The following is a 17527-nucleotide window of genomic DNA, read 5'->3' on the forward strand; positions in this document are numbered from 1 at the left end:
GCTGCTATATACACTGGGGTGTAGATGCCCCTTCAAATCTCTATTTTTGTATCCTTTGGCTAAATGCCTGGTAGTGAAATTGCTGGGTCACAGGGTAGTTCTATCTTTAACATTTTGAGGAACCTCCATACTGTTTTCCAGAGTGGCTGCACCAGTTTGCACTCCTACAAATAGTGTAAGAGGGTTCCCCTTTCTCCACCTCCTCACCAACATCTATCATTTCCTGAGTTGTTCATTTCAGCCATTCTGACTGGTATGGGGTGGTATCTCACTGTGGTTTTGATTTGTTTTTCCCAAATGGTGAGCACTTTTTGAATACTTTTGAAATATGACTACACCAAATATGAAATATTTGACTTTTGAAATATGACCCACCAAAAAAAGCTGTGAAATTTAATACACTAAGCATTTCACTGCAATCTCACCAAAACTGAATTTTTTGCCGTCTTAAAAAAAGTTATTTTACCAGTCTGATAAAAGGAAATGGCACTATATTTCCCTCTTAATTTTCATTTTCTGTGTGCCTTTTTAAAGGTCTATTTGTACATCTATTCTTAGTTTCCCATGCCTGCCTGTCTAGAACTCACACTGAAGAATGTGGCCACGGCTGACCTAGCTTGGAGGTTTCTCACCTCCTTTCCTCGTGGAAAAGCGAATTCTTCCTGATGAGGTGAACAATGCCCATGTGCAAACTTCAAAGCTGAATGGATAAAGAGAGATAAGTTATTACCTACAAAATCCTGGCATGGCTAAAAGACATTCTGAAGATTCGTTAGGGAGAAGACAGATGAGGCTGTAAAAGTTCTTTCTCTCAGAGAGGCCCCCAGCTTGGATTTATTGCCACAGACAATGAGAGGTTACTTACGGTCAACCAGATAGATGGCCTAGAGGGCAGATGGCCACCACTGCCACCAGAGAGGTTCAGACTTCATTAACAATCCTGGTAGCATTGGGTGAAAAAGAAACAGCAAAAGCTCATTCTCATTGGCACAGACAGGAGAAAATCACAGAAGTCCACTCAGTATCTCCAGGGCCCACTAATTTCTCTACAAAGTGGCTGAACATCTGCTTGAACCAATAATCTAAAAAAGGCAGGGAAAAAAAAGAGAGAGAGAAAGAAAAAACACATTCCCTGTCATTTCACCTGAGAAGCCATACCTTGCTGGAAAAAATTAACACAGGAGCAGGTCCATTAGGCTTAGCTCAGTCCCCAGTACCACAGAGGAGTCCCATGGACTTGCCCACACTATCCCCCCAAGTGGCTGGGGATGAAGGAAAACTCAGAAGTCAGAGTCCCTGGGTTTGAACCTTCCTTTACCATATCCTATAGCTGAGGTCATGGACAAGTTATCCCCTCCTCTAAACAGTTTTCTCAACTATAAACTTAATGATACTTTTCTCATAGTGTTTGCTGTGAACTGAGTTGTGTCCCTCCCAAATTTATTATCTTGAAGCTGTAACCCCAATGTAACTGTTTTTGGACATAAGGACTTTTTAGACGTAGTTAAGGTTAAATGAGTAATAAGAGTGAGATCCTAAGCTCACAGGATTGGTAACCTTATCAGAAGAGGAAGAGTTCTCTCCCTCTCTTTAACCATGCACATGCACCAAGGAAAGGCCATGTGAAGACACAGTGAAAAGATGGCCAGCTGCAAGTCAGGAAGAGTGTCCTTACCAGATCCCAACCATGCTGGCATGCTGGTCTTGGACTTCCACCCTCCAGAGCTATGATATATAAATGTCTGTTGTTGAAGCCACCCAGTCTCTGGTGTTTTCTTGTGTCAGCCCAAGTTGACCAAGATTGTGTTGGTAGGGGAGAACTAAATCATATTTTGTTTAGGAAATACATATCACTTCTTAAGTATTCAACAAAGCTTACATTTCTTATTTTCTACCCCCTATCCTCCTCATAACCCTGTCACCAAGATATCTGCCCAGCATGTATCAGAGTTTCCAACACTATAATTTATTCTGTTCCTAGCACTTCATACTCCTCCTCTGACCTTAATGTTTCTATCCTCATATTAATAAATAGTCTGAATTTCTGAATGTTCCCTCTTCTTGGCCATTTAGTTTTTATGTTCTTAATGCTGAATCGCACTTGATCTTGACTAATGAATTTGTCATTGGTAAGAAAAGACGTCTAGTACCTTAGAACAGTGCCTGGCACATAGAGAACCCTGTAAATGTAGTTATTGTCATTATTATTATCCAGCATCGTGACATTATAATTAAACTATTTTTCTTTGCTTTGCTACCTTTCAATAAGTGTAGGCATGGTTAGTTATATTTTCCTCCAAATTAACAGCTGAAACAAGAATGTGCATGCTAGCTGTGGCCCTTTGGTGTGTGTATGGGGTGGGGGAGGGGTGGGAGAAAAAAAATTCCTTTTTGGATTACAAGATATCACAGACCAGGAGAAACTTGATACCAGGACCCATCACCAGAGCAAGTGAGAATCTGAATAGAATCCAATAATCCCTCTCCAGTCCTCAGCTTTGCCCTCCATTTGCCTGGAAGAGAAAAATAATCCATCAGAGATATCTAAGACTCATGAACAGAGGGAGCACAGACATGGGACACAGGACAAACAGCTGTAGATGTAGTCAGTAAATGCTGAGGCAGGACACCAGACTCTTTAGAAACTCCTTGCCACATATTTTGGCAAAATCCTAGTTGATGTCTTGAGGATGAATCTCATCTGCTGTGTCTCTGCGTCTCCACTCAGAACTACTGAGTACCCAGTAAAAGAGCAGGGGTTCTGGTGAAAAAGAAGTGTGTTGATGGGAGCCAGCAGAGACATTGGCAGTGTCATTATGAGAGTGTCTATGATGTTTTGAAGCAAGGGAGATAGACCCAGGGTGCAGAGTCAAGAGCAAATCCCCAAAAGGGACATCAGACTGGTTGGCCTAAGTAGAGATTAGAGAGAATAGAGAGGGGTAGACAGCAAAGGAGTTGGAAGCCCCACACAAGAGCATACCTCAAATTGCTCAGGGTTGAAATCCATGTGGGCTAGGCATCCACTGGGACATTTCTTCTCTTTAGTACTCAGTGCGTATTATCAGGGCAGTGTGCCTTCAAGTCATATTAGGGAAGCCATATTGCCTAATGGGTGAGAGAGTTAGATCTGAGACAAGACTAAGTTCCTATCTCAGCAAAGATACTAAGCAAATTACTCAACTTGTGCCTTGATTTCTTTGTATATAAAAGAGGGCAAAAGATAGCATACAACTAATAGGGTTGTTTGTGAGAATTAAATAAAGTACAGGTAATGTACTAATTCCAGATTAGAGCATGTACTTAATATGTGTTCTTCCTGTTCTCCTCCTTCTCCTCCTTCTTATAATCATCATTACCATCATCTTCATCAGCTCAAATATCTCTAGGTCCTAACAGGGAGGATAGCTAATTAAGAACAAGGTTTATAATCTTGCCCTTATTCAGAACATCAGTTCTGTCATCTAGCTCTCACTTTTCAAATATGTACCAATGTGGCATTTTGATATAGCCTACAAATATAAGTACCAATTGTTGTATACCTACTTTATATAAGATATATATATATATCCTCTATATGTGTATGTATATATATGTATATATATATATACGTATATATATGTATATATACATATACATGTACATATAAAATCACATTTAGTCTTCAAAAAAATGTAAAAAGAAATGCCATTATTTCCTCTAGAGTAGGGGCCAAGAAACAACAAATTGCTGTCCAAATCCAGCCCGCTGTCTATTTTAAAAATAAAGTTTCATTACACAGCCATACCAGTCATTTACGTATTAGCTATAGTTATGTTCATGCTACAGTGGCAGGGTTGCTTAGTTGAGATAGAAGTTTTCAGAAAAAGTTTGCTAATTCCTCCTCCAAAGAGATAAAGACATTGAGATTCAAAAATAAATGTAGGGTCCAGGATCATGCAGTAAGCCTCAGAGAAAAGATTCAAACCCAAGTCTGCCTGTCTTCAAGCTCAGGCTCTCAATCACTATTATACAGTCTCCAAAGTTACTGGTTTTAATGGAAAGGCCAAGAGGAAGTCTCTAAGGCTTGATGAAATAAGCAGATGGAGCTTTGAACATCAATCAGTCATCTAAATATCCGACATCAGGCCCATGAGTCAACAGCATTTCCCGCCATTGCCACCCACTACATAGCCTGGCTGTCTTCAATCATCTTGCCAAATGTCAGGCAACATGGAGTGAGCTCAAAGCACATATTTCCCCTTATGCCCACTGTATTGCTCCAGCAGCACGGTTCTTTCTTTTTGGTGTCACATCAAAGAGATTCCTACTAGTGGTCCTTCTGCTATAGCTGATACATTTTCTGATTTGGGGTTAGTCAGCAGTATTTTTACTTTCACATGAGTATGCCCATATGTGGACAGGAAGAAGAGGGAAAAAGAGAGAGGACGATTCCAGTTGGGTCTCAACATGGTCAGTTATATCAGTTTAGCTTTAGATTAAATTGTCCAGGATTGACAGCAACGTCTTGGAGCTGAAGCTAGAAAGTCAGCAAGCTATATTGGAACGAGATCTGGGCCATGAGTTCAAACAGTGTCTCTTGAACTTAAGAATTATCAGGAGAGCATTTTTTAAAGATCTATTTATTTATCTTACAGAGAGAGTGAATGCACATACACATGCATGCACACAAGAGGGGGGGAGGGGCAGGAGAGAATCCTCAAGCAGATTCCCCACTGAGCACAGAGCCAATGTGGGGCTAGAGCTCATGACCCATGAGATCATAACCTGAGGAAAAACCAAGAGTCAGATGCTCAACAAACTGAGCCACCCAGACACCCCAGGAGAGCATGTTAAAACATCAGTTCCTGGGTTCTGTCCCCAGAGACGCTGACTTTATAATAGGCCCAGAATTTCTATCAAGCTCCCAAATGATGCTGAGCCACATTTTGCAAAGCACTGAGCAAAAATGAATTGACTCTGGCCAGTGGCATGCTATCTGAAACCTGAGCAAGTTGCTAAAACTTCCTGGGCTCTACCTTCCTCACCTGAAAAAATGAAGCTGATAAACTAATAATCAATGCAAGAGGAGACTAACTCAGAAGTTGTTTTAATATTTACTAATAATGAGAATTAGAATTTCCTGAATAATTCTTCAGTACATTGCCAAACACTGTACTAGGAACTTTAACAACCACATATTATCTCTGAGATCTTCATAAGAACCTGCCAAAAGAGAGGTATTATCATCATTCAACAGGCAAGGACTCTAAAGAGATACCTTGTCTAATATCCACAGCTAGGAAGTACAAACCCTGCAATTCCAACCCAGATTTGAATGTCACCAAAGCATGCTTTTAAATCCCCCAAATAGGCATAATTAGTCTCCTAGCTCTACCTGAAATTGTTTGTGTGCCAACTCCTACCCAGTGTGCAGGAGAAAGTTGGAGCTCCTGACTAGAGGTAGCAGCCACAGCCCTCAGCCATCAGGCAAGTAAAAACTGCTTCCCCACTTGCCCTCTGTTGATGATGCTATTTGATGGAGTGTTGAGACCAGTGATTAACCACTCTTGAAAGCAATCATTCCATCCTTTATCCTTCAATGACCAGCAGCAGGGGTGCCTAGGGCTGAGAGAGCTTGCAGTCAAGGGTGGGGAGGAAAAAAAAAAAAAACAACTTTCAAAATCCAGGGAGCTCAAATGAACACCTCTTGAGAAAATATATTTCAGAATTAAACGTTTAATGCTGGGTTTTCACTTTGTAACAGCAATGGGCTGTGGAAACAAGTGCCAAAGAGCAGGAGGAGACTTGCAGCGACCCTCTCCAATAACAGAAAATTATTTGTTGCTTCCTAAAGTGGTATTTGAGCCCAGCGGGCTGCACTTAAGATGTGACTGGATAATGGCTGTGTGACACACCCCTCTAATGGAGCTGTCACACAGATACTGCCGAGCAGCCTGAGCTGTGGCTTTGTGCTGTTTAGGATGATGGTGATTCCCCTGGCTACTTTAGTAACTTTAGGGAATATTATGGTGAGGTTCCAGGAAAAGGAACCCCTCTCATTTAATGCATGGGATATCAGAGAGCAAAATCCAACTACATCACCAAAGCCACAGATAGAGACTTTGTGGGGATATTGAGTGTGTTCCCCAAAATTGGAGCAATTGAAAAGTAAACCCATCAGCAATTCTGTGCTGCCCTTTATGTTCATAGGAAAACCTTTACATCAAATCCTTGCAGATAGAAAAGAGGGTGTATTAGTTTCCTCTTGGGCTACAACAAATTACCACAAATTCAATGGATTAAAACAATGTACATTTATTGTCTTATAGTTCTGTAGGTCAGAAGTCCAAAACGGGCTTCCAAAATCAAGATGTCAGCATGGCTGCATTTCTTCTAGAGCCATTTTCCACATGGATATGGGTTATAGACCCTAGATCAATTCTTCTAAACTTTCAAGGAGGTACATAAACTTAGCTGACATCTGGGTTACCATTTTATCAATTATGTGACATTCTTTCCCCCCAGAACTACCTATTCATTAGTTCATTCCTTGATCACTCATTTTCAAGAAGATTGGAATTTCAAAAACATTCTGATATTAGCAAAGAAGACCCATTCCTTCTCGCTCTTTTTCCTGTCTAAACATTGCTTCTTAACCAGGTAAGCCCTCACCCCATTTGCCACAACTCCTGATTGGAGCCTCTGCTCCCATTAAAGGAACAAAGCTTCAAGGACCTCTTCAGGGACTAAAATCTATGCAGCAGGGAGTTAGTGTGCAAATTGGACCCAGTGTCTCTTCTTTCTTCTGAAACCACTGCAAGGTGAAAAGCTTACTACCAAGAAAGCACATCCAAAGTCCCTGCATAGGCTTCAAATTACAATTGCACACAGCTTGCAAATTAAAGTTCTAAAATCTTAAAAGTCTCAAAATAGGGATGAAGATGTGAAACAATAATATATAACTGCAAAGCCATACCACTGATTGTATTACTCTTTCTCAATCTGCTCTGGGAATTAAGACTGAGGATAACTCTGCTAAAACCAAAGGGCTACTAGACTGAGTGGTGTGCTGGAGTCAGTTTGGTGTTAAATTTCCAGGGAGTTGGCAAACTGATTATTATACATAACCATTATTAAAATTTTTATTATATAAATTTATAATTAAATAATATTAAAAACAAAGTCAGTAAATCCTCAAAACTCACCACTCCTAATGATTTTATTATGTTTGATATAATATGTGCTTTTGAGATTATTTACACCTATGATAGCTGTAAAGTGGAAATACTTTAATGGTATATTGCCAGACATCTCTTCCCAAGCCTACGTTCAGTGCTATCATGTTAGTAGCTTAAAATCAGCCATGGTGGGCATATTCACAGCATTGAAATATAAGTCAGGGCTTGATTTATTGTTTTGCTGACTATCGAGACTTAAGAATGTGCTGGAGAAAAAATAACGCAGATTGCACTTTAACAGCATGTTATGTCTATAATATAACTGTTTGAGAAAATAATCTTGTTATACTCTAAAACTTTTATCAAATTTGGCAAATAAGCTGTAGTCATCACTGAGAAATGAATAAAATTCCAACATACTTCTTCTGTATTACTAGTTAATGGAAATGAAAATACCAGGGAACATTCATGTCAGAACTACAGTCATTCATCAACTGAAACCACAGCGCAGGTAAGGATGAAAGGGTTTAGCAAAAACAAACAAACAAACAAACAAACACTCTGTGAAAATTAGTTCCCAATATAGAATTTTTGACAAAAATATCATATATTCTATTATTTGTAATACACGTACTTGATGTTGGTAAAATTTATAATAAACATGTATATATGTACTGTATATATCTATACCTACACATACTCTTCTTCATAGAGCTGGGAACTAAATATTTACTGTCACACCACTAGTTACTTTTTTTTTAGAAAGAGGCATTTGCCCACTAAGACAAGTTACAAAGATGAAAGTGAATAGTCTAAGGCCAGTCATTACATTTATTGTTAAAAGAGACATGAAGGTGGACCTACATATGGGTAGAGACTAGAGGCAAACTGGATAGAACCTGTATTAGAATTACTAAGAAACCTTCTGTATACAAAGCAGGCAGGGTTAAAGACTATAAGAGAATCACTTTGAATAAAATCTTTTGAAGGCCTAGTTAAGAGTGCTCTTGAGAAAACCAACTATTGTAGAAAAGGAAGCCAATGGGAACTGTACAAAGATTTTTCAGTTTTTAGTCACTAAGATGTCTCTTTTCTCTTTGGATTCTGTCACTCTTACATGCTTTGTCCTTTTGAGTTTTCTGGCTTTCCCTCCTCTCTTTGTCTTACAAAACATTTATGGACTTTATATCCTGTGAGGGCAGGGCTTGTATCTGTCTTTTTCATCTTGTTAACCCTATCACTGAGCAGAGTCATGACATGTAGGAAGTATTAACAAATATTTATTTAAATAACAAATATTTAAAAACAAAATGGAATCATGACCCTTTTTTTTACTCTTATTTCAACTAATCATGGGTGAAATTTTGTAAGAACATTATGAAAGCAAACACACCCTCACACACACACACACACATGCAAAGAGAAATAAGCAATATTCAAAAAGGTAGAGCTTACAAAATACAAGTTTACATTCTTATGGGAGGTAATAAGAATGCCTTCCAAGCACAAGGCCACTGTTCTGTTTTCATACCTTGTCTGAACCTCATCCATGTGGTGTCATCCATTGGCAGAGTCATATTGTTTTCTGACTCCTAGGAGACAATCAAAGGTAAATTTATAAATCAAAGGTAAATCAAAACCCAAGTTCATTTTTTATTCTGAGCCATCCATGGCCTCTCTGGGGCCTCCCAAGAATCCACAGCTCATTTGTAAGGTAGCAACAATAGTGTAGTGAACTTTCTTCAAGTTACCACTTTCACTTAACTTTTCATGGTTTTTATGTTCTTAGGGAAAGGGGAAGTGAATGAATGCCAGGTAGCTACTGTGAGTATCCAGGAGCAGAAAAAACTGGAGTACAGAAGATTTTCCCAGGCATCCCAACCACCAAAAACAGAGAAACCAAATAGGTTGGCAAGGTTGGGACATGAAAACATTGGAGACAAATATAAGAGGCTCTAGAGCTAGGTAGAAATTAAACAGTGAGTACAAACAATAGAGACAGAAGAAAAGCAAGAGAGGCAAGGTAATTGCCATGTTTGAAGCCATAGGCCCACCTAATATTCATGTTTTATTACCTCTGTTTGAATGATGTGGTGATAGGCTTTTTAATTTAAAGGCATGAAGTCTGATAGACACAGACTCCTCCATAACCATCTCTGTGAGTAAGTAGTCTTTAGATTTATAACTTTATGACATAAACTGAATTGAAATACATGTGGTCAACATTTTTACCAAGGCAAGAGAAAGGTTATTTCTTCATAAGATATCTCCTTAGGCTGTACAGAAGTTTTGCTTTCTTCCAAAACTGCTATTCTTCATCTAAGTATTAAGATCAAAGATCAAGGCTTAAAGTAGTAAAATTTTAAGTTTAAAGCTGGGATATAGATAGTTCGGTCATGGCAATAAATGGGTAAAAGATAAAACAACTTTGAAAACAGAATTTAGGATCAGGAGGTGGTATGAATACATGAGACACCAGCAACATATAAGAACTGAGTCTTCATAGAGTCCAATTACCAGGGGATGCATTCCAAAATGGAAATAGAATTTCAAGATAACAACAGCCTAAGGATGAGCTACAACAAATTCTATAAAGGAAAATTGAAAATTAAAAACAAAAACAAAGGCAAAACAAAAGAAAACAAACAAATAAACAAAAAAACCCCACTTTGTAACATAGTTCAAGTACTATGGGTGGATCAAGATGAATATGGAAAATTATGGAGGGATAAGATTTGTAGAAAACTGTCTCAAGACTGATTCTCCAAAGTGATTAAAAATGGGATGGGACTTCTAGTGACGTCGTAGAATACCTCAATCTCATAGGTCTTTTTTTTTTTTTTAAGATTTTATTTATTTATTTGATAGAGACAGCGAGAGAGAGAACACAAGCCGGGGGAGTGGGAGAGGGAGAATCAGGCTTTCCAGCAGAGCAGGGAGCCCGATGTGGGCTCAATCCCAGGATCCTGGGATCATGACCTGAGCTGAAGGCAGACGCTTAAGACTGATTTACCCAGGCACCCCAAATCTTGTAGGTCTTTAGCAGAAAATATATTTGCCAGAATGCTATAGAGGATATTCTTATAGTAGATGAGATACGAAATGTTATATTATTTTAGTGGCAAAACACAGAGTTCCGTTCAGTCTCACTCATGTTATAAAAATAATTGTGGCAATAAGGTAAGGAAATATTTGCCAGATATTCATGAATAGAAATTGAAATATGGCCATACCTAAGGAAAATGGAATAAAAATTAATTATGTACTTGTTGAAACTCTAGGGACCTCAGCAGCACAAGTCTGGGGATTTTAATCTCAGGTAGGCTGTTGGTAATGTGGCTAAACTCTCAGCTACCATCTCTGCCTGTTTCTCCTTCTGTCTCTTGCTTCTCTTATTTCTACCTGACTTTCTTTTCAATCCCAGTCTCTGCTTACCCATGGTTTCTGCTTCTTCATGAGTCTAACTTACTCATAACTACTAACTCATGTCTGTTATGGTCCTTCTCTAAGTTCCCGCTGCTTATAATGTGATTTGTTCCATAGCACAGAAAAGTGCACAACAGAAAGGAAAATGATTGTCTCATAAAAATTATTGTTTAATTGACCTTTTAACACTAAGCTATATCATATACCTCCAGTTAGCTTAAGGTTTGTCTACATTTGGGTCAGATCCTTACATCTGATCCCCGCAGCTTTGTTCAGAGTAGAATGAAGTCATATGGTAAAGAACACAGCAGCCCAGAGCTGGACACTCAACATACTCTGTAGACAATCTATTTTCTCTTAGGAAAGAATGGTGGACATTCTGGTTAATTCATTTAGAACAGTGGGTAGGAAGAAAATGGAAAAAAAAGAAAGTCCCTAAGGTTTATGTCAACTCTCAGTCTATAATTCTGACAGCTGGGAGTAGCTATGCAAGGAAGATATCAAATCAGAATTCTGGTGGTCTTGTTAGAAGCACCACTATTGCCTTACCTGCCATCTGGGTCATTTTGACAGCAACTAAACACTAAGAAAGTGAGGTTTTGCTCATAAATGATGGAACGCATTCCCTTTGCCCAGGGACCAAAAAAATAAAAAGACCATAATCAAGCCCAGCAGCCTGACATTTCTGTCTGGGTAATATCTCAGATAGTGTGAAGAGGGGGACAATGGGCTGGGCCTGGCACATGCTCTCACACTGAGACAGCAAGCCAGGAATATTTTTCCTAGAAAGCAACCCAGTGGGGAGCCTCTGTGAAAGAGAGAAATATAAATTATTCATTTTCTGTTCTTTGTCTACTACCCCCAGCAAGCCTGGTTCTGCAGAGGCAAACAGAGCACAGAGGAAGGTATCAGGACAAGTCTCTTGTACTATGCCCAGCTGAAGATCACTGCTTTCTAACGAGTGTGCACGCACAGCAGACTGCAAGCAGCCTGGATGGTAGCAAGCAGGGAAGACCGCCACTGGTCTGCTGACCAGCAGACCCACAAATTTGTCACGGCTCAGCATTTAATGAATGGGAAAAACACTTCAATCCTGTGGAGTTCTGTTTTATTAGCTATAAAAAGAAAGAAATCTAAGAGTATCTTCAAAGAACTGGTTCTGGAAAAGCACATTACCAACACTGGAATTCTCTCCCATCCAGCCAGACTCCCTGGCTCCTGGGTCTCTCTTTAAGTAAGAGAAAATATCATCTAGAGAACTGTAACCTTGGGAGTCTTCCCAAAAGAGCACTCTTCCCAGACCATAACACTGGAGAGAGTGAAGAAATTAACTCTTGAAGAATGACTTCTGCCTGCAGAAGGATCTGCACCAGCAATGTCATCACTGCAGAAGGGTACAAGAAGGTGTCAAACCATGAAGATAATGTCCACAGCAACACCATTAGCTATGACAGATGAAACCTATGTAAAACCCAGGTCCTGTTACCAGAGTGATCTTTTTTTCCAGTTTTCTATTCTCTTGCACTTTAGAAGTAGGACTGGAATCCTTGGAATAAATAAGTAAAATTCTTGGACAAGTTGGTGAAGAGGATCGTGCATGTTTCATTTGACAAGTCAGTTTCATTCAAGGCAGCCTCAAGTCTTCCACCTACTTTGAGACCATTGCTATAGTCCCAACACTGGCCTTCCACAGTTTCTTTCTAGCAGGTTTGGTCTCCCTCTACACCTTCCAAGGTCCCTATTCAAATAAAGTCTTGTCCAGGTAAGTACAACTGCTAACTCATATTTAGACTTCTTGCTAAACCAGCTCCAGTTGAAAAATTACCTCTGGCTATCAATACAATCTGGTTGAATAAGACAGAGGGAGGGCATGAAAGACATCTGTCTCTTAGTCATCCATATTACCAGCTAATTATGTTGCCTTTATGACCTCCATGTGTTAAATATGAAGCACTCAGTCTGAGACCCAGGAGGATCAACGATCAAATATTACCAATAGTGGGTATAAGAGTTTGACATTGTGCTGACACAACAAACCATCCTCTCTCAATTGACATGTTCAGGTAGAGCTCATCATTCATTGCCTAGCCAAACCCCACATACCAGAAATTTCTAGGTCAATAGCATTTTCAAGTCGAATATGAAATTTTCTTACAAAAAGTGTGGTGCTTGCCTGAACTTTTACACTGTCTGCTCTTCTCTTGGCACAGGGCTTACCAGACTACATCATCTTTGAATGCCTATAGACTAGATCATAAATTTTGTCATAGCTTGATCTCTTAGTAACCTGCCATCTACCTTAAGTCTGCCAGGCCATTTGTGAATTTTCTCCTAGAAAAGCTGGATTTTGCCAGTTGGGTCACCCCCAGCTATCTTTAGGAGCTTGCTTTCTCAAGTACATGCATATACCCAGATTTATGAATATCTATTTCTACAATATTTTGAAGGGGGGCTTGCTCATATTTTTCAATTGTGGTCTTAGTGGTTTGTTTTATAAAGGCCTCTGCAACCTCTAGTTCTCTTACTATTATCCTTAGAAGTGCTTCTAACATGAAATTGTAGGGAAAAAAGATGATACACTTTTTTTTAAAAAATAACATAAATTCATTTATTAAAATTAACCAAATGTAATTAAATCATACTTGTCCCACTACCTAACAGGAACATAAATATGCATTGTAGATTGTTAAATGTAATCAAATTTATTCTTTTGTTATTTTTTGGATTACAGAAAGAATAATGGAATGGCTGTGGATTTCCAATGACTGAGGAAACAAATTAGTGAGTATTTATCACAAGAGGAATAATATAGGATGAGAAAAATAGCAATAAATATTTACAAATCAATCCCTAATCCCTAATAGAAAAGCATAGAAAAGTTGTTAGTTTATTCATTCAATAAAAACTAAATACATACATACATATATATGTACATATGTGTATGTATATATATGCATATGCACATGTGTGCATCACTATTGTGTGTGATAGTACCTACCCTAGAGCTCACTGGCACTGGAGAGGACAGATAGGGAAACAAGCAACATACTAGAAGGCTCCAAGGGTCTTCCACAGAAAGAGTGGAGGCACTGAAGTGAAGAAGTTAATTTTGCCTTGGAGTGTGGGAATGGGGAAAGAAAAGGCTGTGGTATTAAAACTCCAGAGAGGGGCGCCTGGGTGGCTCAGTGGGTTGAAGCCTCTGCCTTCGACTCGGGTCATGAGCCCAGGGTCCTGGGATCAAGCCCCGCATCGGGCTCTCCACTCAGCGAGGAGCCTGCTTCCTCCTCTCTCTCTGCCTGCCTCTCTGCCTACTCGTGATCTCTGTCTGTCAAATAAATAAATAAAATCTTAAAAAAAACCTTCCAGAGAAAGTGGTGCAGGGTAGTCTTGAACAAGACATTAATTTTCATAAAGCAGATGAAGATGGAAGGCAAATACTCTGCCAGGTTATAGTCTGTAGGGGGGTTCATCAGCAATAGATGAGTGGGAAGGTCAGTCAAAGAACAAGATAAGCTTAACAAGGCAAAGGTGAAGTTGCAAAGAATCATTAATGCCAATCTTTGCCTTTTGTGAAGAACCTTGTATTCCATTCTTGAGTAACATCCTGGGTCCTAACTCTGAATGGTCCACTGTTGTGGTGAGACAGATCCTGGGACCATCTCTGATCTCCAAGAGGAAAATAGCTGTGATTACTCATACCATGAACATGTCCAAGTCTACCATAAATTCAGGAGCAGAGCAGGGCAGCACATCTGCCTGCTATTGGTCATTACAAACAAGACAGGTTAAAGATGTAATAAGTATTCCTTGACTGATGGACAGGAAGACGCCATCATAAGATTTGCTCACACTAGAAAGAGGAAGCCCTAATTAGCCAGGACTGGTTTAATATGTAGCACTTATGACACTGCAATTTCAAACAGCATTTCCACAGGGAATTAGTTTCATGACTCTTCTTGGTGGTACATTATTATTTTCCAGGCACTCCTGGGAAAAATTAAAATTCAAGACCAATATTCTTTCCAAAAAAATCTATTAAAGCATTAAAGGGAAAGCAATTCCTAGGTGATCCATGCATTGAAAACTAGTCTATAGTAACATGTAGACAGATATTGCAGAGCCATCTCAGGGCCATCTTATCTCATCTTGTTGAATGCCAATCACATCACCTTCTTCCACTAGCACTACGTGCTTTTCCTGGAGGAATTTCAGTCTATGGGCTCCTTCCTAATTTAGATCCCAGAGCATCTTTGTTAGTTTGTCTGCCTGCTTCATTCATTAATTTCCCCACATTTACTGAAAATGTATGATGTGCCAGGCTCTGTGACAACCAGGTAAACAGATCTAGAGCTGGCCCTCTTAGAGCCAGCTGAGTCTGAAGGGAAAAATAGATCTTTAAGTAAGAATTTACATTTCCTGCTGAATGCTCAATCTCCAGACTTTTATAAGGCCATTTCCCGTTCATTGTTTTTCTTTCAACCACAAGGAGAACCTATTTCATTTTGCTGGTGCCTACAATATCTTCTCTCCTCTTTACTATTTCTGTAATATTTTTCTTTGCTTTTTGGAAATTATATCCAATCTCTCCTTGATATTTTCTCTCCAGCTAGTCCTCTAAGGGCCTTTTTCTATGTTACTTTTTAAATTATCATTATAGACCTGATATAGACAGCTTTCAAGAACTTAACTTAAGAAAGACCTGGGAGGTCAAGGGACAGAAGTGGGCAGGATGGGGGATACTTTTAATACTTGGATCAGCCTGCAACATTATAATCCCAGGCTTTACTGAAGATGTTAGAGGTTAAACAAAAATCCCTAAAGAGAAGGACGCAATGCTATAATAACCACATTTTCTAGTTTCTATAATTGATTCTTTAACATCTTGAGGCTTTGCTGACTGTGGAGGGATTGCCCCTCCCAGGGTTAGCCAATCCCTAAACACAGTAAAAGACTTGCCTTCAAGCAAGCCTTTTATAAATAAACCAACCAATCCAGCATCCACACTCCCACCACCTTCTTTATCATGCTCACACTCAGCCACCATCCTCTTGCTCTACTCTTCCCAAAGCCAGATCATAGTCACCTAGGCCCAGCTCTTGCAATCCAGAGCCCATGAAAATTATCCAAACTAGCCAATCCTAAACTTATTTACCCTGCCTTGCCCACTCCTTCCCACAGAAACCACAATAAAGGCTCTTACCCACATTGTCCCCACAACTCCCTCTGCCTCTTGACCTGCCCTGGTACTTTCCCATAGGAACCTTGTGATTTGGCTTGCACACTCCTCTTGGATCTGTGAGTATAACAAGGTATCTTTTCAGGGGAATTGGTCTCCTATTTTTGGCCTTGCCATAATTGCATTATAATAAAATCTACATTAAAGAAAAGATTCTTGAACTGAGATGATTTCATTAGACTTTTTCAAATGGGAATGACCTAGAGTTTTCCATAGCCCTTGGGCTTCCTCTAAAAGAACATAAGTCTTCAGTTTGCCTTGTAAGAATGGGTTTTATGGTGGCCATGTACCTCTCAGGTCTCTTAGGAAGCATGATGGACTGCTGGTCCAGATATGGACCCCATTCCATCACTTTATTTGCATTGAGGCACTTCCCATGTGCTACCCCCAACTACTGACTGAGGAATTAACAAAACAGGGACATTAAGGCAGGCACGTTCCTAGGAGATAAAGGACTCCTCTAATGGGCAACTTTGGTTTGAGGACTCCCTGATTATGTTGCCTTTCATTCAGACTACACTGTAGTCTGAGATCCTTCCCCCACTTTCCTACCTTCCCCCTCTCCTTCACCCAGGGTCAAACCTGCATCATGTTTTGCCAATTTAACCAGCCTTCCCTGGCTCTCTTCCCATTTTCTCTCAGTTGTTTCTCTTAGTCAAATTCTTATTCATTTAATTCTGCATTAATGTCTGTTTCTCAGAGGAACCAAAATAACACAAGTATCAGACCAGTAAGAATTGGAATGATTCCAAAACAGCCCATCTTTGTCTGCTTACCATGAAGAGATGAACTACACAAAACAAAAAATCAGTGCTAGAAATTGGGGATTCATTCAGCTCCATTAGAGAGTCAATCAATTATTAGCTTGGAGTTAATTAAGTTCTAGTCAAGAAGGCATTCAAAATCTCCCACATGTATGACTTTTTCTTTCTTGGGAACAAACTGAGACTCCTGTGTTACAGTCTATTCTTAATTCTGAGGTCTTTTAGGAGAATGAAAAGAGAGATAAAAATAAAGAAAAGGAAAAAAAAAGGAAATAGTAACTCTAACAAAGTAAAAAAAAAAGCATAATGCTGTCCAGGTGGTCCAAGGATTTAATTTCCATTGTCAACATTGAGTGATGGACTCAGAATCCAATGACCCAGTGATTAGGCTCTGACCCATACATTTTTAATAATGGCAGGTGTCCCAGACATACCTTTTATTTCCGTAGGCCAAATTCCTGCAGTCACCATCAGGTAGGAGGCTGCCCGTTTGAGATTATATCAGCATGGAATTTATATCCTGACCAAGAATAGTGTATACCAGATAAATCAAACCCCAGCAAAGGCTTCAGCTTCCTTCTAGTCTTCCCACCCACTATTCCTCCTATCAAGGGCACCATTTTAAATAATTGTATTATTATTTATAAGGTAGGTGGCAATGCATTATTATTTCACCCTTCTACCTTGGTCACAGGTGACTGACGCAGGGGAGGACAGCTTTTCCAAGGTCAGTCAATAAGTAGGCCAACTGGAAGGTTATGAGATGGGCTTATTCAAGAGTTCTGCCTATGAGGATGAGAGCGATAAACCATACCAAATCAGATCTAACTCTGAACTTTGAATCTGAGAGGGAGAGTAGTTTAAATCTGGAGGAAACGTTAAAAAAAGAAGCAGATTATGCATGAAAAGATGGGTCAGGAAATGGTGGCACCTCAGCCTGGGGA

General features: G+C 39.5%; 1 protein-coding gene across 7 annotated transcripts in view; it reads right to left on the reverse strand.

Annotated features, from left to right (window-relative positions):
• Positions 1-17527, reverse strand: part of LOC111150262 (methyltransferase like 15) — a 398977-nt gene that overhangs the window by 71184 nt on the left and 310266 nt on the right. For 2 of the 7 annotated variants that reach the window (XR_002640796.1, XR_002640795.1), the window contains exons 8-11: positions 8689-8749; positions 2981-3105; positions 866-2513; positions 633-700 (exon numbers count right to left, since the gene is read on the reverse strand). Coding sequence is in view for 2 of the 7 variants with exons in the window: in XM_022507704.1 (XP_022363412.1) it covers positions 8715-8749 (35 nt within the window). In the remaining 5 variants the exon portion in view is untranslated. Of the gene's footprint in view, positions 1-632; positions 701-865; positions 2514-2980; positions 3106-5374; positions 5614-8688; positions 8750-17527 lie in introns of those variants that run through there. The other 5 variants (XR_002640797.1, XR_002640794.1, XM_022507704.1 and 2 more) reach the window with 5 other exon arrangements.

The sequence above is a fragment of the Enhydra lutris genome, unplaced genomic scaffold (assembly GCF_002288905.1).
Source record: "Enhydra lutris kenyoni isolate GAN:26980312 unplaced genomic scaffold, ASM228890v2 scaffoldscaffold22, whole genome shotgun sequence".
NCBI lineage: Eukaryota > Metazoa > Chordata > Mammalia > Carnivora > Mustelidae > Enhydra > Enhydra lutris.